General features: G+C 26.5%; 2 protein-coding genes across 2 annotated transcripts; one reads left to right on the forward strand and one right to left on the reverse strand.

The window, feature by feature from the left end:
- The first annotated feature begins 36 nt into the window (after positions 1–36).
- Positions 37–7,326, forward strand: LOC129965755 (NADH dehydrogenase [ubiquinone] iron-sulfur protein 6, mitochondrial-like). The gene is made up of 4 exons (XM_056079908.1): positions 37–208; positions 2,696–2,749; positions 4,595–4,717; positions 7,201–7,326. Exons 1-4 carry the CDS (start codon positions 83–85, stop codon positions 7,264–7,266), a joined length of 369 nt encoding a protein of 122 aa, XP_055935883.1. The 5' UTR covers positions 37–82; the 3' UTR covers positions 7,267–7,326.
- A 1,764-nt stretch (positions 7,327–9,090) lies between these two features.
- Positions 9,091–23,744, reverse strand: LOC129965753 (ATP-dependent RNA helicase DDX18-like). Its single transcript, XM_056079906.1, has 9 exons — positions 23,586–23,744; positions 21,677–21,824; positions 20,183–20,483; positions 18,438–18,552; positions 17,370–17,506; positions 13,197–13,361; positions 12,654–12,806; positions 11,474–11,644; positions 9,091–9,336 (listed from the first exon to the last, which is right to left on the reverse strand). The coding sequence occupies exons 1-9, from the start codon at positions 23,599–23,601 to the stop codon at positions 9,157–9,159; spliced, it is 1,386 nt and encodes a 461-aa protein (XP_055935881.1). The 5' UTR covers positions 23,602–23,744; the 3' UTR covers positions 9,091–9,156.
- Positions 23,745–25,658: the final 1,914 nt, after the last annotated feature.

Raw genomic sequence — 25,658 nt, forward strand, 5'->3', positions numbered from 1 at the left:
ATAAAAATCTTGAAGTTGAAGTTGTACTACATTTCACTTAAGCGAGGTTCACAAGCTACAGCGCAAAATCAAAACAATAAACATGGCGATGCCCTTGGCTAAAAGTTTTGCTATTCTAAGAATTTCTCAACAACTTAAATATTTAAGTTATCCATTTAGTAGTATTGTATCCAAGAATGCAGATACGAAAGTAACTCATACAGGACAAGTATGTTATATATAATATTTAAAATTAAGGAAATTACATATTAATTGAATTGAATTCAAATTGTTAAATATACCGTGGCTCCCAAAATTGAGTATACACTATACTCTTTCTTCTTTAATTTTATTCTTTTTGATCTTGACATTCCTATTTATGGCTAATATTTATAAGAACATGGCTAATATTTATAAGAACGACAAATTATACATTAACAAAAATATTAGGCTAAAGAACAAAACAGAGGAATCAATAATATTTTTATTACAGTAATTTTTATGTGAAGGTGACAAATTTCAAAGTCACAAAATTGAGTATACATCTAGCAAAATCTGTCAACAAAAAGGGGAAAAGATAAATTAATATTTTGTTGCATATCTTTTGCATTTAGAACAGCTTGTAAATGGTGTGACATTGAGTTGACAAGAGTTTGAGTTGTTTCGCGGGATATTTCCGACCGTTCTTCTTGTAATACTCTTTTTAAGTGTTCCTTGCCCCTAATTTCATGTTTTTGAACTGATTTTCCTAATTGTGCCCACAAATTTTCCATCACATTGAGATCTGGAGATTGAGGAGGGATGTGCAGTTGCATTTACAATTATACAACAACCATAACTTAACTATTTTAGCTGTATGTTTCGGGTCATTATCTTGTTGAAATAGAAAACTTGACCCTAAACTCAAATTCTGGGCACTTTGTTTTAAATTGGTCTTCAACATATCCAAATATTTAATTTTGTCCATCATTCCATCAATGAAAACTAAATTTCCCACTCCTTTTGCAGACATACAGCACCATACAAGTAGTGAACCACCTCCATGCTTGACAGAAGGATTGGTGTTTTTAGGAGGAAGTTCAGAATTGGGCTTTATCCAAACAGAACATTGACCATCACTACCAAAAACATTGAACTTACTTTCATCACTGAATATTACTTGATTCCAGAAGTCAGGGGCTTTGAAATATGAGTTTTAGCAAAAGATATTCTTTTCTCTCGATTTACTTTGGAAATTAATGGTTTTGTTCTGGCTATGCGACCATTGTAATTTGCTTTTCGGATTACTCTTCAAATTGTTTCTGCAGAAACACACTTTCCAATTGTTCTTGAAGTAGATGTAGCAATTTTTGTAGCACTCCCCTTAGGATTGTTTGCTACCTCTCGAATAACTCTCCTCTTGGTCGTGACACTGAGGATTTGTTTTCTTCCTCTACCAGGTTTATTAGCAATTTGCCCATACATTTTATACTTCTGGATAATTTTTTGAATGCATCCATGGCTTCGTTGAATTTAAGCTAAATATTATTATAGCTAATTATTTGATGGGGTTTTTTTTATTTTTGTAATGTTACCAAGCATTGTGCTTAGTGAGTCATAATTCTGAATAATTTTTTTCTGCCTTGTGTTTTACTAATAAAAATAAAATTTAGCCGATTAAAATTGCTTCATTGATATTATATCTTTTGATCTTGTTATATATTGTTTGTGAATATTTTACATAATTTTATTGCAGCTTTGATACTTATGAATTAATTTTATATTATTGCAGAACATAATAAAATTTAAGTAACAAAAGAACACAACATGTGATCTTTGGTGATTAATTTTTAGATTGTAGCTAGTTATATTTTAATCAAAAGAAACTCTATTATTTGTATATATTTCCAATTGAAATCATCTCAAATTTGATTTCAATCAACAAGTTCTTTGAAATCAGAGAGGTTTGCTGTTTTTCAAAACAAAACTTTTTAACCCTTTAACTGGCTGGAATGTAGAGAGTCATCCTAATAAATTTTATCAATAACTACTGGAAGTTAGAAAATCATTCTTTGTACATACAGGCATTGTCATTTTAAGGAGATTCAGATCTTGGATCGTTGCCCATCAATGGTTTAATATAATATATTATAGTACACATTTAGTATATCCTTAAAAATGTTTTTTATTTTATTTTGAGGTGTCTTTGCATCTGTGTCTTTTTTTCTTTTTTTTTTTTTTTCCCATGGGATTCTTATTTATACTAAGTAGAATCTAAATTATATCTTTTCTCAACAAATAAATAAAACTACCAGTGTATACTGTGTCTATTCCATTACAATATATACAAAGGCAGAAAGTAAGATTTTGACTACAAAAATTTTTATATTCTACTATCTTAATATTGCTATTTTAGTTTTAAAATCAAGTATCCATGAATTGCAATAGAAATATTGGGGGAGAGAGAAAGACGCAGTTCTTGCATTGCAGAAAATGCTATTTCAAATATAACAAGCATTAATTAATTCGCATGGATGGTATAAATAATGCTTCGCATAAATAGTATTATATTAGTGTAATATCTTCCTTGTGTAGTCAGAGATTAGTACTTTCTGTTATGATTTTTAAAAGACAGTGATTAATTAATTTTTTGTGTTATAAATAATAACTTATTTAATTCATTATAAACACATTGTTACTGAATGTAGGAAACTTATTCATTTTGATTTTCTTTTAGAAATTTGATGAAAATGATGCACGATTGGCTCGTTTTATTGACAAAGAAAAATATGTAAGTCTTTTATTCTTCATTGTAAAAAATTTTAAATATATATTTCCTTTTAAATTCAGTGTAATTTATTAGTAATGTGTATTGCAGTGCTCAAGCAATATAGTTAAATGACAAAAAAAGAATTTTATTTCAAATGTCCTCAAAATATTTTACTGTTTGTCAACGTATTCTGAGATGACCACATTTCGAGGACTCCGTCTCATTAAAGGGTAAGATGCGGAACAAGGAGTGCATTTCTCGTATTCCCTTTGACCTTGGATTTCCCCTATTAGATACTAGTAAATGTAAACATCTCCACCTTTTTGACGAATTAACCCATCCTAACGCATCCACAAAAGCGTGGAGGGTTCTACAATCCGTTGCTGAACAGCAGGCATTTATAATTTCAAAATATTTTGAGTATATTTGAAATAAATTGAATTTATTCATGTCTCTAAAAATCTAATATCTGTAACTTTAACTGTCTTAAAATAAATTTCCTTTCTATCTGCTGAAACTCTTGACCTAGCAACTCTAAAATTTCATTTTCCAAATGAGAGCAACTCTCATCTAAGCAGATAAAATTTATAGGTATGCTTCCCTTACTTTTTTTCTGAAACTTTTAACCAGTGAAATTTATAAGCGATGTTTTGTAATAACTGATCATGGATTAAATAACTTAAATTACTGTTTAAGAACTTAAAATTTGCCCTGCATTTATTTGTCATACATGTTTGGTGTTCCAATTAATGGAATTTTATATTTTAATAGGATGGCATTTCCTTCAAAATGCCTATAATTTAGTTTGAGTAATATAAAGTAATTTATGTACATTTGAAACATAACAACAAACTTTATAATTTAATGGAGTATGAATATTTTAGATTCCAATATTAGGAACTAAAAGTCATATAAAGCCTCCTTATATCATGCTAAAAATTGTTGTTAAATCTTGATGTCTAAAAATTCCTTTTAATATATTGAGTATTTAAGAATTATTGAAATTTAAAATTGAATTTAAAAAAAGAAAAACAACTTTATTATTGGTATTTTTTTATGTCCATACAAAATTTTCATTTCTCAGAATATTCAGAATTGACTCAACATCTTATGACTATAATTAGTTCCAAAATTCTCACGTGCTTGCCAAAATATAGACTTGGATGTATAAGTCCAAGGACTTGCATCAAAATGATTAAATTTTAGAAAAAATTATTAATTAGGACATATATCTTATTTATTTCTTTTTAGGTATTATTTTCTAAATGTTCATGAAATGAAGATAAAAAATTTTGAGTAAGGTATTTTTCCCCCCCATATAGATGAGATAAATATTATTAAGATAGTAATTTGTATTAATTGCCATATAATTTTGCTTATATGAAGCAGTTTATATTATCTTGCATGTTATAGATTTCTCTATGAATATTTTACAGTTTTTACATTCAAATGAATAATTTAAATTCATCTATGCAACTGGTTTCTCTTATCCATTTATCACCTTAGTTACCATCTATCTTTCATGTAAGAATTAATAGGTGTCAATTCTTTTTATTTTTATTTGTTAGCCTTTATTTCTTGACTTATTTTTTATTATGTAGTAGCATATTTTTGAATGATACACAATGCAAAAATTTAGAATGCTCGCTCCTATTTTTTTAAAGAAAAATGCTGTTTTTTTTAATTAACCAAATCAATTAACTTACAATATATAATCCATTCCCCCACTCCACTTGAATTTGCTTTTTATTTTATTTTAATGTAAAGCGTTTATTTTATTGTAAAGCATTCATTTCTGTTGAGTCAGTACATTTTTTTTTCAACATTTTTTTGAATCAAATAATTATTTATATATTTTTATTACAGGTCAATCCACATTTTGCAATTGACTTAATAAATTCTATCCCACCAAAGGTTGTAAAAGAGAGAGTAGTTTCATGTGATGGTGGTGGTGGAGCTCTTGGTCATCCTAAAGTATACATAAATTTGGTATGTATTACAAAATACTGTTCCAATTTTTATGGCTGTTTTTAAACATTCCATTCAGGAAAAATTCATGGTTAACAAAATTTTTCATGTTAGATAATGTTTTGGTCCTTTTCTAATGTATTCAGAAATTCTTAGCTTCAAATGGAAATTGTGTTAACTATATTTTAAAATGTGAATTTTGTTTAATTTGAGTACTCTGAAATATAAATATCTAACCACGATAAACAATAAATTGAAATCTTACAATAGGACTAACAAACCATAAAGGTGCATTGAAGTTTCAGTTAAATTAAGGAAGCATGTTTGAATGCAGGCATCATTAAATTATAAATTATTCATAAAACTAAAGTGCTTGAAATGTATTTGTACTTACTTATGCTTATTTAAGGATGGACCACAATCTAAAACAAAAGATTGGATACACAGTTGATTAAAATAGAAATACAATGCTTCAAAATTATTCCTAGTGTTTGAAATTTCTTCACAATTTTAGCCTGAGAAATTTGTTTCCTGAAAACATTTTTCCTTGATTGCAACTTAAGTATAATACATTTTGATCTAGAATACATCAAATAAGGGTAAAATATGGATAAAATGATGTAATGTTATTTGAATGTTTGTGTAGTTTGAGGAGTTTTCAGATTTGAAAGCACATTTTCAAACTCTTCTTTCTAAGACAAGCCTTGTTGTTACTGGAGACATGATTTTAAAACACTTAATATTTCTGAAAAACATATTTTTGGCTTAAAATTACTGTACCAAACATTTTGTTTTGAAAGTCCTAAATTTTTTTTTGAAAAATTGTGAATTAGTTTCAGATTAGATAGGTTTTTATATTGTATTGATTTAAAAAAAAAAATTGTTTTCAAATAGACTGTTATAACAAACTGAAGAATGTATTGTCTTATTTAGTGAAAATACAGCCTATAAAAGAAAATAAATGTGACTATACATTGAGTTTCTTTTTTAAGTAATATAGTTATATCAAATTCTTCAATATTTCTGAGATATGATTCATCAATTAGCATTGACTGTTTCTTGCACGGTATTTAGGAAAAGATAAAAACTTTCACAAATTATGAAAGATAATACAGACATTTTAAATATTTTCTCATGAGCAAACTGATATAGTAAAGAGATTGTCTTATAATAAAAGAATCAAAATTGAAAAACTATTCAAAAAAATTTTTAACTGCTCAATGAAATATTTTTGTTTATTTGAAATATTCTGAAAATTTTAATTGTCTTGAAATCACAAAGAAACTAAGATTGCCTATAACAGGGGTAAGACAAAAATATTTGACTTACCTTTGAAAATGAAAGAAATTCACCCCCACCCCAAAATATGAAATCCTTTTTTGATTAATGATTTAAATGGTCTGAAAAATAAGGGAACTAGCTAAGAAAACCAAATTGACATATGATATAAAATGTATCTATCGATCGAACTATTTTTGCTGCTCCGCAAATGTGGAAAAAATCAGAATTAGTAAATATTGAGGAAAAATTAGATACAACCCTTAAAGGATTTAAAAAAAAAAAAAAAACGAATATTGTTTTCTGTACCTGATGAATTTTTACATACTGAAGCATTAAAAGTTTCCTGACTTCTGAAAAAGAAGGCTTAATTTTTTGTGCTTTTTCATTCTGTTTATGAAGAGTACAACTGTGGTGAAAACAGGAATAATGTTTATTTTTTAAAAACTTTATTCATAATCAGTATATGTCAATATATCAAAATATCAAATTGATATTTTTCATTATAGTTTAAATTTTTTGTTTTATTTAATTACTTACTAAAACAAACTGGAAATATAATCTCGGTGGAAATTTTGTGTTCAATTCTTTTTGTTAAAACTTGTTAAATTAATTGTTAATAGTGTATCAAATCACTAGATTTCAAATTGCCTTAAAAATAGTGAAAGTAGCCTTTCAAAAACCCTCTAAAAACAGCCTGAAATTTTTATGCAGGAAAAGATTGAAAGCCTGAAATCATTTGGCTATTGAATTTACTTTTAATAAAATTCATCAAAATAATTTATTACACAAATCTTCATAATCAAAGATATCCAGAATAGAAATTGATTGTTTGATTGATCTTGACAGTGAAATTGTGCAAGAACTCTTTCTGGTGCATAATGTTGCTTTGAAAAGATGCAGTTTTTGAAAATACCACAGTTTTTACAAAACTTAAAAATATATTCAAATAACAGTAATTTTTTTAAAAAGTTTATATAAAAGCATAGTAATTTTGCTGTTTTAATCCTACATCAGTATTGCCTTGATGGAAAAAGAGCAAAATGCATTTTTCAAGTTTAGTTTGATCATCTCTGTTATATAAAATCATCATTCAGAATTTTTTGATATTAGATGAAATAAATTATTGTTTCCAGATTAAAATTAAACACATGCATATTTATATGGAAAATTATTCAAAATTGTATGCTTATTTATGTTTATTTCTGGAATATATTTTTTTCTAGGATAAGGATGGCCCAAAGGCCTGTGGTTACTGTGGATTGAGATTTGTTTTGGATCACCATCATTGAATTATAATGTAAATGCATAGATATTATTTGTTAATAGTGAAATAAATTTGAATGCCCATATTTATTTTTTTGATCATTTATTTTGCTAATAATCCTACATGCCAAACTTTTATAATATTAGAAAAAGGTAAGCTAAAAATTATGTATAACTTTTTTTTAGGTTACATTTTGAATTAAATCTAAATGTATGAAAATTGCATGGTAAGTGAAGGTCTTTAGAATACTTGATATAGAAACTTTTGTATTGTAAATAAAAATATCAATGTAAAAACATCGTCCATTTTTAAATGAGGAGATAACTTAATCTGAATAATTAGTTAAGAAAAACTGCAAATTCATATTGTTATACAATTTCTACTTTTCCAAGTTTAAAATTTTCTATAAAATATCTGCTGAAGCAGTAAAGCTTTTTTTCATCCTTGCACTTTTATGTATACTACTTTGTTTTATCTATTAAATTCTGCAATTCCTTGTAGATCAATCATCACAAATGGTGTTTACACAGTTCCACTAAGGACAATCCAAAACAATTGTGCCATGTAGGAAATTTTAATTGTTATAGCATTTATACCAGTAAAAAAAAAAAAATGATACAGTAACTGTATGTACAAAAGATCATCACAAATAAATAAAAAACTTGTATTTTATATATATATATATATATATACACACAGTTTTTTGACTGATGGTTAATGTGATCAATCACATTTAGAATCATGTAATCATTTTAATTGGAAATTTTGAATAATATTAAAATTTAAAAAGTTCACTCTTATTAGAGTGACAAAATTTCATGATATCTATTAGTTTGAAAATTTTCTAACATATCAATAATGAGCTTGTAATAAATAACTTTTTGAGTGTAATTTTTAAAATGTTGTGATAATTTGTTCCTTCTATTTCATTTATCATTAATGAGAGCAAGTTTTCTTCAAGGATGTTAAAATGACATTTGATAATTAAGAAAATTAATGGGATTTATCATAAAAGTTGTCCTAATGAAAAAAAAATGTAATTCTTTAATATAATGAAGTTATAGTTTTGCTCTCTATATTTTCTTTAATGTAAGTATGACATTATTTTACTATTTGGATTGACCAAATTGCCTCTAGAAAGTTTCACTTGAGGGAACATTGAAGCATCTACAATATAAAATTACATTTTGGGATTCAACTAGCTATCACTAGTTGAAATAATTTTGCTATACTTATGCCAATATTAATTAACTATAATTAACATTCATTATCAATTATTTTACCAAAGTTGTCAAGAGACATGGCATGTATATATTTAACATGCGCGCAAATTTTCATTAAGTTTGAATTTTATTCTGATTATTTTTGTATTTGTGTAATTAAAATCATATTTTTACTTAATGATCATAGTATTAGTATATGAAAATATGTCATTATTATGAGTTATGCTACAAACTCAATTGCATATTTCCCCATATTGATGTTTTGATAAAAGTTATGCAATATATTATTATGCATAATTAAATAGTTCTAGATATGATTCTAATGCAATTGAAAAGAATTTAACTAAACATCGATATTCAAAATTTTATAGTATGAAATTGAATACATGAGATGAAAGTAAATTGATTTTATGAAGTTATCAATGTTGATTTAAGGTGTAAAGAATTTCTTCATTCAATAGTTATCTGGGATAGGCAACTTAATACTACCTACAGTTATTAAAGACTGTATGAAAATAAACTAAAATGTTGATTATACAAACTGTTTCCCATATTTACAATACATCTTGAAGAGACAATTGTATTACAATTTTTGTTACAGAATCATAAGAAAAGAATGTTCACCATTAAAAATATTTCCATTTTATTACTAAACTGTACAAATTTAAAATGCTTTTAATAACAATTTACATTTAAAAAGTAACATATGGTGGTCTCCGAAAACCAAATGTCCTGGCAACAGCTTCAAGATCTAGTTTACTTTCATCAAATACGTGTTTTAGTTTATGAGATTTGTAAGCACGAATGTATGCTCTGTAAGCTTCCTTTGCTGCATGTTTAAAGTGGTAATTTCCATTTACCAGATCAAAGTACTGCAATATAAAAAAAATAATATAAATAGAGATACATTAATAATTAAAAAAATAAATATATAAGAATGAATATTAACAAAAATTTAGATTCTGCCAGAAAAATTTTAATGAAATGTTGATATATTAAATTGAGAAGAATTTGGATTTAAAACAATTATTAATACACATTTTTATTGATATGAGAAGTATCTTTAAAAAATTGTTATATTGCTCTTTATTTTAGCTATGAAGATATTAACAGTATTTAAATGTTAAATTAAGTTTTTTTTTATTATAAAATAAGAGTATCATGTCTATATTGTTTCCTGATGTAATGCCCAATCTTGTAATAATGTTTTTATGCAAGTATACACTTTTCTAATAATAATAAACCTCACCATTAATTGTAAGTGAAATAAAAACAGCATTTTTCTTAGTTTTTAAAGTTAAAAGTGCATTTTTAAAAAGGGGAATAAAATATTTAATATGTCTTTTGTATTATAAAGTAGTTAAATTTGCAATTACTATAAATTTATTATGATGTAGAAAATATATGTCATTTGTTAACAGTTATGCAGGAAACTGCTAATTTTTGGCACTGCAGATGTCCATTTTAAGAGTCGTGAAAATACAGAGAAAAACTATTGCTTTTAATTATATGTGTTGATCAGAATGCATAGATTTTTGGTAAATTGCAGCTCTATTCAGTATTCATAAATTTTCAGTATTTTTTTGTTATAGATAAAAAATTACATTGATTGGTTAAACTTTGAATTATTTGGTACTCCATTTGTGATCTGGTGGGTAAAGGTGCTGCATAACTGAGAAATTTGCCAGAGTATTGTGAATTCTATCCTCAGACTGTGTCCAGTCATGTTCTTAAATTACTATTATATAAACTATATTGAAAGTTTTAAGGGTCATTTTCTCGAAATTGGTTGGTTATTGCTTTTTAAAATTTGAATGAATGAACATCCTAAAGGTATTCTACCATTATACTGAATACCATTCTGAACTCAATTTACCAACCCATTTCTTCTTGTCCATAGAAAATGTAGGTATTTTGTAGTTTTAGATAACATATATAATGAGGTTCCTCTTTCAAAAACTGGCCAATTTAGTGTTTCATATTTCAACACATTTTTAAAACCTCATATCCTATTAATGATTTGTTTTGGACATTTTTTATATTACTAATTTTGTGAAAATATTTATATTCTCATTTTTTAAACAATTTTTTGTGCAGAATCTACTTATATACACATTATTTCAGTGGAAGCTTTGTGTTTATAAATACTGTATGAACCAAGTTAAAATAAAGAAAATACAACCTAATCAATATAACTGGGAGGGAGGGGGTAATATTATCGATTTTAGAGAATCTGTACTTTTTATTAATTAATTTGGCAATTAGTCAAATAACATCTTTTAAATCTGCAAGCGATTTCCCTCAGCTTGCAACTGTAAGGAGCTGCCTATTCTGTATAGAAAGAAATCTGTCTCAGCATGAACTTAACTAATCAAGTGAGACTACATGATTTAATCATGGCAGTGTTATTTTGTCCATTTCCCCATTTGTTTATGGTAATAACTGTAATAGTATTAATAATGCATTTTGTAAATAACAGTAACATAAATATAAGTGAAATCAAATTTTATTTATATTATTTTATATGTGGTCAAAGCATAACTTTTTTGTTGAAAAGTTCGTAATGTATGAATGAAGTTAAATGGTAAATAATAATTGTCATGTAAATTAGATAGATATTGCTCCAGACAGTAAAAAGCCATTTTAAACATTTTTGTTATACTTTATGCTTAATGTTTGTATAGTTGAAAACATAGAATTGCTTTTACACCCACTTTCTGATATGTTAGATATTTGGAATTTTATAAATTTGTATAGGCTTTAAGACAATACATAATTTTAATATTTTATTATTAATTTAATCTAATATTAATTATTATTTAATTAATCATGAGGTTACTATTAATTCAATTTTGAGTTTGTTCTAAATACCACCTGGTACCATATTGATCATATTTACTGACCTCAATATTAAGTTATTCAAAACTTTTTGATTAAAATACCCTAATTGTCAAATATACTGAATGAAACAAATGCATATTTAAAAGAAATAAGCGAAATTATTCTTACATCTTCTTCAACATCTGGAATCTTCTCGAAAGGGAAATCGTAACTCCATAAAGGTATTTTTGAACACTGCAAATATCTTATGAAGCCTGTTTCTTCAGGTCGAAGAAATACCATGGCCCTACCTTTTCCATTTTCTCCGCGAGCTGTTCTACCAACACGATGGATATATTCCTACAAAATATATTTTAAGTTTTACCGGGAAGATGAAAACTCTACAAATATATTTAGTAATTTTTCTAATTATTTATAGTTGGCTAAGGGTATAATTCCAGATGAGCATTGCAAATAAATAAAATAACACAGAATGCTAGCAAATCAAGAAACAAATATCAAGAATGTATAGAAGAAATAATATGTATTCCTAAATATTTGTTAGGAATACATATTCAATTAAAATAATTTATAATAAAAATATATTTGTTTTACAAACAGAGTTTGTATATGATGTATAAGAAATAAATTTTTCACAGCAATGAAATTTATTTTTAGATTGTCAAACAATCTATATAATTGATTTAGCTGCTGGTAACTATATCAAACAAAATGTACCAAAATTACAATTGGAAATAATTTATGGTATATTTTGTGTTAATTTACAACAGACCAGAATCAACTTTGTCGAAGAAAGGATAAAACTGAGTGATGTTCTTTCAACTGTTCATGGATCATCCCCATAAATTTTTAAGAGGTTAAACTTTATAGAAACAAGATAATTTCTTAGAAATCTCCAAAATGAAAAATTCTTCAAATTGCAATGTTTTGTTTATTATAAACACTCATTACTAAGAGCATAAATTTAGTTTCAACCTTTTTTTTCATTGCAGTTAGCACAATACAATTTTTAACATCAGTTTTTATGTTAATTTTTTGTAGACATTTTCATATTCATTGGGAATAAAGATTGTTTTCAAAATTTTTTAAACATTCTTTAGAAACAGAACCATTTCCAAACAAAGCATAAATATATCTCCCTCCTTTCTAATGATAATTTTAAAGAAAATATACAAATAAATAAAGAAGCTAGCTATTTTATACTCAATCTAAATAAAGTTGTTTTACACATTCAAGACTTTTTGCTTTTTTATACAAATTAAATTTTGATAATAGAATGAGAGTTTACATTTTAATCTTTATAAATTTATAATCTATTTTTAAAAGTGTAATTCTAAGAGATACATACCTTGGGATCATCTGGTGGATCATACTGAATTACCCAATCTACAAGAGGTATATCCAATCCTCTGGCAGTTATGTCTGTACATAGCAAAATACCCTTTTCAGCCTTGCAAAACTGGCGATATGCAACATTTCTTTTATTCTGCTTCAATTTGCCCTGTAAAGATTAAATATTGTCAAACAATTTTATGAACATTACAAATTGATTACAATTATATACAAAATTTTACGCATTATTTATTCTTATTAAAAATCACCCCTAAAAAATTTCTTAAGCTAATATTTATTGGAGTAATATCTTTCTGTTCACAGAGTTTTGACATATTATTGCATTCTAATACTTCTTTAATTTAAAGAGGGAGAATAGCAATTTTCTTTATTTTAATGCAATTTTTATTGTTATTTTGATTTCCATCTTCAGTTAAAATATTATCCTTGACAAGTGTTATTGAATAGTTATTTAATCTTTTAGATACTAGAGCATGTATATGCAAATTATTTGATTCAGATTTTAAGTGCCAGGCAGATGGAAAAAATAAATACTCACATGAATACTATAGCAACGTAAACCTATGTAGTTGAAAAGCTCACTATGAAACTTGGCAGACATGCAAGAACTAAAAAATACAATCATCTTCAGCTTATGCCTATTCCTTCTAAGGAAAGTATAGAGAGTAAGGAACCGCTTTTCAGTTGGAACCTCCAGAAATCCCTAAAAATACATAGTTTTTGAGTTAAATGATAATTTGTAAAATTAAAATCAACTCCGCAACACTAGGCAATTAAAAATCAGAACTATTTCTCTAAAAATATGAAGGTTTAACTAGACAATTTAAAACTACAGAAAAGCAATCTATGATATATTTTGGTTCTAATATATAATTATCTGTTCAAATATACTATTTTAAAAAATGATAATTTAACCAAAAAAATTCCTTGGTTGATTACTTTGAGGGCCTAGAAATATATGTATGACAGATCCTTATCAGATTATTAAAAATATATGAAACCCATATTATAACTCGAGATAACTGAACATATTCTTAGACAGGTGTGAAATGGATGCAAAAATTAAGCACCTTTGTGAAAAAAATTACGCTCTTTAGTACAAGCATGAATAACTAAATGAATCTTATAATAAATTATAGTTATTATAGATTTTTTTAAAATCTATTTTTAAAATTTTAATCTTTGATTAAAAAATAACTTTTTAAATTTTAATCAATGCTTGGATGTTGAATCCAGTCTCATCTTTTATTTAAATTGGCAACATTATCTTCAATAATAATTAATACAAAAAAAAATTAAAAATTTGAACTGAGAGCACATTGAATAGAATCAATATGTTACAAACATTAAAGGTTCAAATAATTGGTAAATTCGACAAAAATGGGTTTACAAAAGTATTTTCACAAAACATCAGGCAAAAAACAGTTATGCTAATTAGACTATATATTTCAGAAAACTTGAAGTTATTAATACTAGCTAATACTAATAGATTTTTATCAGAATAATTTTAAATTTAAGTTTGAATTTTTTTTTAAAAATCAGAAAAAATATAAATAACTTGTCTTAATAATTTTAATTTTTTTATGTGTACAATAAAAAAAAATTACTCATAAAAAGTAACTGACTGTTTCCCTCCCCTAATTTTTAAAATACTCAACTCAATTAGTCATTAAATTTAACATTAAAATACAAAAATATGGCAGTATTATTTTGTATAGATAAATTAAATTAACTAATGCATAAAGCTTTTATTGTAATGTTATTTTTATAAAAAAAATTATTATATAAGACATTTACTATTGATATCAATATTTATATGAACAGAAATAATAAGCATAGAAACAGGAACACTATTATTACAGCTAATTAGGTAGGTGAATAGAGAAATATTATTATTACCATTAATTTTACATTAAAATTTTTTTTTTCAATGACAACTTCAAATTCTACATCTTATAATTTTTTTTCTATCCTTTTTCTTTGAATGTTGTTGCAATTCACTATGAGTGAAAAAATCCTTTGTCTTATTAGCTTTTCATGACAGTTCTTTAATTTCTGCAGTGTATAGTATATGTGGGTGGCTGAATATATCCAAGAGAAAGTCAGTAGCATTAATTTTCTATGGAGAATAACTTACAACTGCTGTACACGATACTTTTTGCTTTCTGTTCACTAATGGATTTCTGTATCAGATTTTTTTATTGAAACATATGTACTATGAATTTGCTTCTTTCATTCTAAAAAATGGATTTACAAAGGAGAGTGGTAAAAATTTCTTGATGGAATGCGAGTGGCTAGTATTTTTCTGAAGCTTTAAAAGGGAAGATCCTTATATTGGGAAATGGGAAAATCCTTCTATTACTATCACAGTTAATGCAAGCCTTTTAACGCCATCAAAGTAAATGAGAAATAATAAGTGGCAACCATATGCACAGAGGAGTGTTGGAAAATATTGTATAAACACCTTCAAGAAAGTGTAAAAAAGAATTTTGTGCCAAAATATTCCTTAACATTAGATAGGAAATATATTACATTTTAATTTTTTAATTGAATTTCTAGTTAAAATTTTGAAAAATCCATCCTTAGTGAGCATCTAACATCCGAAAAGAAACTGCCCACTAAATTTCCTTTCCCTTATTTCAGCGATGCTCTGTATTAGTCAGGTAAATCTTTATATACCGAGAAAGAAAAATTTCGCAGGTAAACCAAAGAAATCGTGTAAAATAAGCAAAAAGAGAAAAAATACTTTAAAAAAATGATATAATCTGAATCATAAAAGTTTCTTAAAACTTTTAATTATTTCTTTTAAATTTTAAATATCAGACCTAGCAGAATTTTTTATAAATAAAAACTAACATTTGACAAGATTGGTTCAACAAATGATCATTTTTAAAGGAATGGGGACATCTAAAAAAATACACCTCAAAAGAAATAATTGAAAACTTATGCCTTGAAATTAAAATTTCATCTCACTGGATTTTACGCAGTTGAATAAAGTAATTACAATCACAATAAATAATCGTACAGTAAGATCGCTCAAAACAACATATTAACGAGAATGATGATTGAATCTGTAATACACTTCATGGTAATCAGAATAAAAGCAATTAAATATCAAATATATTTCATGTATGCTTTTAGAACAACTTCTGCCATTTCTGATGCATTTATTTCTTTTACACACCATACTGTATTCTTATTTTTCATTGATCGGAGCTAATCTGCATAATCTTTAAGAACACATAAAGAGTTGAACATAAAGTTACCAGACAAAACTAAAATAAATTATTCGCTATTTAGAACACTAAACGTAAAAGAAATTCAAACGTTTTCCGCATTTCAACCAGTTTGGTATATTTCATATTTCGCTCTTTTGGAATAACCATTCCAATATTTCAATATAAGCCGGTGCCACTGTTGAAAAAAAAGTTCATTGAGCATTATCTTAACATGGGTTGAAACTCCAGTATCCCTTCACCGAATGCTTACTTTTGTCGGTTTCCTTTTTTGATATATACAATTTATAAAGATTTACGACTGTTTTCGATTTATCGGATTCATCGTCAGCAGGAACAAAATGGAGTATCTTCTTTGCACTTCTTGATAAAATTAAGCACTTTTAAGGACCGTTTTTCTAAAATAAAGCACTTTTAATGTGCTTAAAAATGGTTTTCAAATTTAAGCACTTTTTAAGAACTTTTCACAACGCTACGCACCCTGTAATATATATGTTTAGATAATATTTCAGTTCTCCTCCTCCCCTCTCCAAACAAAAACACTTTCTAACAGTATATTTTGAATTTAAAAAAATTGCATCATGTCATATTTGAATTATTTAATTACTCAAATAAATTCAGTGACATAATTTTTTCACACATCTGCTCATCTAACCCAAAAAGCTTTGAAATAAAGTAATAAATTAATACAATTCTTTAGTGCTATTCAAAGATGCATTTTAGCGTCATCTCTAGAGATGAAAATACAAATAGTTTATGTTTTGAAAATTTCAGTTCATTTTAAAATTGAAGAAATTTTAAAACTTAATCAATTTTTTTTTAGAAACAAAATTTTTTTATAGAAACAAAACAGGATTTGTCGTATCTCTTTATGTATAAAGAATACATATAAAAGGAAAAAAAAAAAAAAAATTAAGACAGTACAGTAGATGAGATAAAGGAAACTAACTACAGCACTCTGTGGATCCAAGAAATAATAATTTCAAGCAAATTCAGCAAGCAAAATAATTAAGTTTCTGGAGAACATAGTTATAATTAATGATTAAAATGAAATACATAATTTCCAATTTCATCTACAAAAGGCATGCCAAAAATATTTTCAGCAGAAATAAGTATTCCAAAATGAAAAATATATATTCCAATATGAAATATTTTTTGTAATAACTTGTGATTTATAGTTTGTATGCTAATTTTTATAAATTTCAAGCTTAAGCTTACTTATTTACTTGTGCTACAAAACATCTTTTAGTGTCTGGTTTCATTAACGCTTTTGAAACTGATTTTTTTTAAATGTATTGATTTGAATATATTTAAAGCCCTTCGTCTTAAAATTGAAAATGCCATTTCAATTTTTTTTTTTTTAAATAATGAAATTTCTAAGTGATTTTTTTTAATATTAGAATTAAAACAACACAAATATTGCAATTTATGATTTTCTGCTAATGGAGTTATTAATTAACTACAAGCAATCATACTTGTTCCAGGCCTCGAACAGTAGCCGATTCTTTCGGTTCTAATCCAATATAAATTGCACTTGTCCGCACTGCCAATTTCGCCAATTCTTGAGCTTTCTGTGGAAGAGTAGCGCTGAATAAAGCAGTCATTCTGAATTCTAAGGAAGTAATATTAAAATATGATTTAAATAAAATTGCACAACATAGCAAAGTTTAATCAATACAGAAAAAAAATTTAAAATATAATATAAACCTCATTTTAAATAGAAATTATACATATATTTTCTATTATTTCACAGTAATGTTAAATGTGTACCATATCATGCCTATCTGTATTAAGTTCAAAACTTGGGAACAATGTCTCAAGTGAATAAAAATTTCAACACTTCTTATAAAAGCTCAAACTGCTTCGAAAATATATATTGGCAAATTAGTTAAAATTTCCATCCAATGGGTACTCAACATATATGTATATGGTATACTACTGATGCAGTAAAGGCAAGGCTGTTTACATGAATTAATATGAAAGATATTTTATGGTAAATAAGCTGTGAGTAGATACTTTAAATAATACTTATCAGAAATCATAGCTCTGTATAAAATTAACCAATATATATATATATATAAATGCAAAGAAGCAACAAGAACATTTTGAATTTTTTATCAGTATAATTATTTTAATGAATTTGATGAGATGATCAGTTTTTTTTCCACTACTCAAAACTCCATTTAACAAGAAAACCTTAAACAGACTAAAAATTTTAATAAAGATTCAGGAATAAATAAAATTCATACAAAATATCCCAAAAATAATTTTTATTTTAATTTTACATATAGAAAGTTAAACTGCAATATATATCTTTTAAGGTAAAAAAATCCATAGTCAACAACAAAAACATTTACATATTAGGTGAATATACACATAAGGAATAGTAAATGCAAATATATATATATATATATATATATATATATATATATATATATATATATATATATAGGAAAAACTAAATAGTTATAAACCAATACACTTTTGTAATCTAAAGATAATATGTAAAACATCAATGCATTAAGATAAACATGTTTACTTACTTCGTATAATTTTCAAAAGAGCTTTCATTTCTTCTTCAAAACCAAAATCTAGCATTCTATCAGCTTCATCAATGATTAAAAATGAAACATGTTTGTACACAAAATATTCTGTTTTCTAAAAATGTATAATTAAAATGTGTAAGTTAAAGCAACTGACATAAGCATGTTTTTTGTCATCACATATACATAATCAGCTATACAGAAAACATTTATGCATTTAGAGAAAAAAAGGAATTCATTATTATAAAAAGGTTCAAAATGAACAAACTGTTTTGTTCACTAACCATCTTTCTTACAGTATATGGCATTTCCACCTTCTGCAAAAATAAGATATTTAATAATCATGGACAGTGTTATTCTATTTATTTTATGTTGTTCTTCTCAGTCCCATAAAGCATTTCATTGACACAGTACATCAGATCTTCTACAGAACACTTGTTAAAATTATGATAAACTATTATGGGCATGATTCTAATTTTTTTTATTAAAAAAAATGCAAAGATAGATTTGCATAAAAGTGTAGTGATTACAGATCTCAAAATGCATTATCTGTATTTTGAGATACATTTTTATAGATCTTTGTGAAAATAATGATTTCTTTCAGAAATAAGCAGGATTAATTTTTCTAGCTTTCTTAATTTTTAATTTTCTATTTTGAGATCAGCCAGCATTTATCATAAATTGTTTGCTAACATTTGCTTAGCATTATTTTTGTTATAACTCTTTAGAATTTTGGAAATTTATCTACAAATAACAGTTAAACTTCAGAAATCTGTTGGAAAATGTATAAATCATCTTGGCAGTATTTTCCTTTCAAATGGACAACATCAACAATTCCAATGATCTGAAACTTAACAACATTTATATAGCAAACTTATTAGAAAGCATAATATAATAACAAAATCTCATTATATAGAAAATATTTTTAGTACCATAATAGAACTCTAACCATCCAAATCTTAGCATATAATTTAAATTTTCATACACATACATGATTAAGAAAAACTTCCATAAATTTAATTTGTGTGTGTGTTTTTTTTTTCCTTGTGCGAGTGACTTTTACTGTATTCGACAATTTTCTGTATCTTATATTAGTTAAAATTAATTCTATGAATTAAATGAAATTCAATTAGTGCTACATAGAATGACCTTTTTTATTCAATTGCTACATGCTCATTTTTGCTTAATCATTACTTACCAATCTGAATTACTATTTATTCAATGAATTCTTATATTAATTTAATTTAGATAATTAAAGTTCTACTGTATGTTTTTTCTCAACATAATTCATAAGTAAACATGAATTTATTATAAATCTACAGTTAGTAACAACACAAGTTGATAATATGCAAAAAACTACTTATTTCTAGTAAAGAGAATAATATATATTACCGAGTATCATAAATGTATAGGATAGCTTTCACTTCTAATAGTTTCCCAAAATCCTAAATAATATACAAAACCTCATCCTGATCAAATATAACAATTACTTTTGAGTATATTAGAATAAGAGTCATATAGAACTGTTTAATTTATTATAACAATATATTATAAATATTTTCTGAAACAGTCAATTTATTTTGTGGCAAACTGTAGTAATTTTTTCAATTTAAATTCCTTTTCCAAAATTTATAAATATCTTCAGGATTGCAACAAATTATTTATTAAAAGCATTTTAAGACAAAAAATTAAGGTCATGCGAAACAAAAAATAAACCTATGCCAAAATTAAAGTTTTTAAAATACCTGAAGATGATGTAACAGCCTTCCAGGTGTTGCTACAACTAGATTTGCTCCATTTTGTAACTTTTCTTTTTCTTCTTCATAATTACCACCACCAACTAATAGGGTATGTGTTTGTGAATGATATTTCATCAACTTTTTTACTACATTATAAGTCTGTGTTGCTAACTCTCTTGTTGGTGACAAAACTATAACACCAGTTCCTTGATAAACTCTAAAATGAACCTTGTGAATGAGTTCAACAGCAGGTATTAAAAAGGCTAAGGTTTTACCACTTCCAGTCTTGGCACAAGCAACAACATCCCTAAATTAAAAGAAAAAAAAAATAATAAATATTTTTAAAGGCCTAGTAAAGGTTTTAACAATTTACACGGAAGCAAATCCCTCAGTTAAGTAGACAAAGAGTATTTATATAGAGGACCTAGTAATGCTTTAAAATACTTTCAAATATTTAATTACTAAGTCAAAACAAATTATATTTATACTATTTTCTACTTTTCAACTAACAAACAACTGTTTATTGAATAAATATCTCTAACAATAATATAATATTTATCACTTGGAAATAAGTGACTAATAGAGAAATGAATTTCAGCAACACAGATATCATTTGTGATTTCATTATGAAATTCCTGAAATCTAGCATGGAGTAAAAATCCAACATAATTTCAAATAATTCAGATTTTTAACATGCTGTTCAATAATGAATATGCTTCTATAAGTGCAATTTTAAATAATGTGATAAACAAAAGAAAAAGCTTTAAAAATATTTATGAAAAATTAATTTATATTTTATTATTGGCAATTTATTTTATAGTACTCTCTCTCTCCCCCTCTCTCTCTCTATATATATATATATTCAACAAAAATATTTAAAATGAAATCCATAATATTATTTCGAAAAGTGTACTTTTACTATATCATTTCACAACATTATCTGCATTTGTTTCTTAACTACTTTAAAAAAAACAAACAAAAAAACAGGAAGGAAGGGTTTCAGGGATGGATATATTTACACTTCTCTTTGCTACCAATTGAAAGTCAATTTGATCAACAAAACATTTTGATGTAATGTTCGTTTCAGTATTCTTAGATGACCAGATTTCGATGATTCTATCTCATTAAGAGGAGAGACACAGAAGAATGAGTGCATTTCCAGAATTCGTCATTCTTTTACCTTGATTTTTGCCCTATTAGATACTTTTTTGTTCAATTTTCTTTTCACCTGTGAGCGAATATTGTATTTATGGTACTTGGTATATTTAGTAACTAGTGCATTAAAAAAAAGTAACATTTAATCTCAAAAATTTATAATGAACAACAATTTGTGGACTAATCGAAAAATACTTTGAAATCTTTAAATATCCAATGGAAATGAAATTTAGTTACTCTCCAATTTTATTCTAAAGATAGAGCAGATAAAATATAATTTTAGAAAAGAATTTTAAAAGATTAACATGATAGAAAACTATTGTGACATAAATTAAAAGCACATACTTTGTTTCTAGAAGTGGAGGAATAGCTTTAGCTTGTATGTCTGTCATCTTCGTGAAACCCATTTCAGCAACAGCTTTCAGGGTTCGCTCAGAAACTTTGCCTTCTAACGAGCTAAATGTTGTGTCGGAAAGACCTTCCATCGTTTCACCTAATTTAAGAAATCACCATGATAAAGCTAAGTTTTCATCAATAATCAAAAAGCAAGTCACTTTTAAAATAAATATATTAAAACAAAATATCGTTAAATTATATGAATTATTTACTTGAGAATTTTTTCATAACTTTATTATTATTTTATTTATCACCTATTTACAAATTTTACACTAATTTTTACATTTTTTATTTTATTTTATTTGGGCCTTATTGCAGATGGAGAAAATTTTCACAATCCAATTTTTGGCAGAAATCTTTTATTACAACCCCAAAGTTGAAGTATAATTAAGAAAATGAAGTATCAAACAGAATAATAAATAAAAATAATTAAGTAAATTTTAGCAGCACTATGGCACTTGTTAGACACATGGTACTGACAAATTTTACATGTAATCATATGTATCTGATGAACATAGATTAACACCACATCTTTGGTGATTAATGGATGTTATTCAGTTAATAACTTACACATACGGCAAAGTAAATTCACTTTTTAAATACTCAGATATGATGAAACATTCCTTATGGAACTGAGAAACTGAAATATTTCTTATGAAAACATAAAACGCAGTTTAAACTGATATCATAAAGAATAAACAATATAAGGTTCCAGTAAAGAACAGTTATTATACAATCTTAACAGAACCGAAACAAATAACGAAGGTTTAAGTTGAACAAATAGCAAACTTCCCTTTCTTTAGGGATATCAAAATTTCAAAGAATATTTAGTTTAAGTAATTGAAATACAGAAAGAAATTACACTTACGGTTCTGAAAAAATATTAATATAAAAAATGTAATGTCCTAAAATAAGAAAAATGCCAAAAAAATTAAAAGATAATTTCTATTTAAGCAAATCATTTGTGGACATAAAATCTTTGGTTTACGTAAAAAAACATTTCTAGTAAACACAATGTATGCTAGTGGAAGTGATAAAGAATCATTCGAATATACCTTAACGAGTTATTCCTAATGGGACTCGATTAGAAAGAAGTATAATATTTTTGAAACTTGCAGACTTTATTTACCATTCTTTTAAACAATTTTCTGCTGATGTTTTCATATAAGTTTTTAAATTGAAGATGATATTATTTGTTATTGAATTGATGAAATAATGAAATTGCATTCTTGGTGTAAATATTAAGTATAAATTTTGTTTAATTGTTTATGAAATGATGTAAGGACGTTACAAATGTAATAATTTATAAAAGTAATACTGTGTTGTATTTCAAATGAAAAATGATGGAAACCTAAATGGGAGCATGGCAGTGGGTCCTTTGTTGTTTGATTACTTCAGAGTGTCATTCTAAGATGACCAGGAGTTATGTTCAAAACTTCAAATTATGTTCTTTTAACAGATTGGATAGAGTCACTTCATATGACGACATTTCTATTCTGTGTAGCTTTTGCCTGTAACGAAATTAATTTCCGATTATTATTGCATTTTTAGGGTGTAAATGAATGATAAGTGAATTATTCAACAGTAAAATCTGAAAAGTATTCCACAAATAAAACCTGACTAAAAATTCTTCAAACATATATTGAATTCAAAAAATCTAAATACGTCAATGACTTGAAAGCTTTTTGAAATCTATTTGTAGCGTCAGGTACAAGAATATATGAATAATTGGGGTAAAATATTTAAAATTGGTGACTGAAATTCTGTAAGGTAACTCTCAAAGAAAAGCATTTCGAATAATCGTAACTAAAATTAAAGAAAAGCAAGAGTAATAGAAAAAATACTACAAGAATATTACCTGAACTTTCGCCCATCACAGTTTAATATTCAGGAATACACTAACTCAAAAAACATGCGCCAAGAACTTAAATTTTCCGAACAACGTGAAATTTGAAGTTGAAGAGTCACTGGTTTATTCTACAGACCACGTGAAGTTCATTAAATGCAACAATTAGTGAATTCACTTCAAAACAGATCTGAGATCCGACTTCGGCTGTTGTTGATTACTTGCTTGCTTAAAAGAAATAATAGTTGTAGGTGATTTTACATCTATTTATTAAGAAATGCTTTGAATATTATGGAGCCTATTATTATCGGAAAAATGTAATAAAAAGCATTTAAGGACACCATAAAGATTATACGTTTTTATTTGTTTCTTTTCATAGGATACAATAGTTGAATTCCTTTTTGACATTAGAGGATGACAGTCTTTGCTATTAAAAAAATCCGATCTATCCATTTCAATAATAATAACAATAGATTCGTTTTATTCTAATTTACTATAGGATCGCACATGTGAAATTTAAATTTATTTGATACTCTTTCACATCTTAAGACGATATCAAGATTTTCTCTTAAGTTAAAAATGCTCTTAGTTTGGTTTAGCTTAGTTATATTAATTTCCTGTTTTGAAGAAACACAAAGGTTATTTTGGAATAAACCCAGAAATTTTGGACAGTTTGGTTTGGTTTGGTTATATTAACGTCCCGTTTGAAGCAACACTAGGGCTATTTTGGGACGGACCTCGTAATTTTGAACCGCGGTCAGATGACGAGGACGACACCTGAACTGGCACCCCCCCTCTCCACGCCACACCACACCAGCGGGAGGACGTTTGGTTATGACGGATTTAACGTGCAACAGACCCCCTTACACGACGGTTCTTCGGTGGAATCGGGTCACGAACTTGAAACCCTCCGGTTCCGAAGCCGAGACCTTACCACCAGGCCACCGCGGGCCAAAATTTTGGACAGATGACGAGGATGATTACTCTTCAAAATTGAGTGAAGATGTTTCGCACACGATAACTGATTGGAGAAAATGTGTAACTATGCATTCCCCCCCCCTCCAAATATTTACAGCTGAATTTTAATATAAACTTCGATAATTGAAAAAAGTATTTCACCAATTGCAAAAATTTTTGTTTAATTTCATTATCTATCTTATTTGAAACTTATATTGCAATTTTCAGCTCGCCTATTTGCGAGTTTGCAAATTGTACAGACTAACTCTATGGCAAAGGATGCCGACGTGTTCTGATTGGTTTAAGACTTGGCATCCCTCTATTTAGATTTGAATTATCGTGTTAATGATATAGAATTTGATAAGTTTTGAGAAAATTGCAGTTGGATTTACTTAAATTGAAAAACATGATTAATATAGTCACAGAAGTTGAAATTTTCTCACAGTCATAGATCTTATATTTGTTTTTGATATTTTTAAAAGTATTTCTTATTTTATTGGCAAAAAAGTGAGGGAGGAGTTCATGAAATTTTTTGCTTTTGGCAAAGAAGATATTTTTGAATTATTAATTAGTTCATTTTCAATTAATATCTACCTTCTTAACATGTAATTTCCAACTTTAAACGGATTAAAACTGCTAATACAACTTTATAACCAAAATTAAACTAAAGTACAGGTATAAATGATCCAAGCAGCAAGGATTTTAACTCTAAAATGCTGCTTCGTAATTCCATAAAATATTATTAAATGAATTTCGTGTTTTGCTTTCCACACACGTAAACATTAATTTCTTAAAAATAGTCCTTATTATGTCTGTTATATATTTTGGTGGTCTTGACATCTTATCCTTAAATGATTTGCTGAAAACCTTGCTTGCTGATACTTTGCCTATTTTTTAATATTTCTCACCTTCTATTAATTTTCCTGAGTACATACAAGCTATACATTGTTTCAGTACATTTATTTTATCAAGTAATACTTCATCAGCTTTAAATTTTGGCAGGATTCTTTGGCGCTGAAAATTATTTGTTGACAATAAGCTATTTATACAAATTTAGAAAAATAGAATAAACATAACAAAAATCAATTCCCATAATTTTAGTTTACGTTTACCAGTATGGCACTCAAG

This window comes from Argiope bruennichi, chromosome 4, assembly GCF_947563725.1.
Source record: "Argiope bruennichi chromosome 4, qqArgBrue1.1, whole genome shotgun sequence".
Classification (NCBI taxonomy): domain Eukaryota; kingdom Metazoa; phylum Arthropoda; class Arachnida; order Araneae; family Araneidae; genus Argiope; species Argiope bruennichi.

Excerpts from the sequence above, each read along its gene's own strand:
- LOC129965753 (XM_056079906.1), bottom strand. Across the intron at positions 17,507-18,437 it reads TCTTTTGAAAATTATACGAA|AATTCAGAATGACTGCTTTA; the intron begins GTAAGTAAACAT and ends TTACTTCCTTAG. Across the intron at positions 12,807-13,196 it reads TACGTTGCTATAGTATTCAT|GGCAAATTGAAGCAGAATAA; the intron begins GTGAGTATTTAT and ends TAATCTTTACAG.
- LOC129965755 (XM_056079908.1), top strand. The coding sequence starts at position 83 with ATGGCGATGCCCTTGGCTAAAAGTTTTGCTATTCTAAGAATTTCTCAA. Across the intron at positions 209-2,695 it reads AAGTAACTCATACAGGACAA|AAATTTGATGAAAATGATGC; the intron begins GTATGTTATATA and ends ATTTTCTTTTAG. Across the intron at positions 4,718-7,200 it reads CTAAAGTATACATAAATTTG|GATAAGGATGGCCCAAAGGC; the intron begins GTATGTATTACA and ends ATTTTTTTCTAG.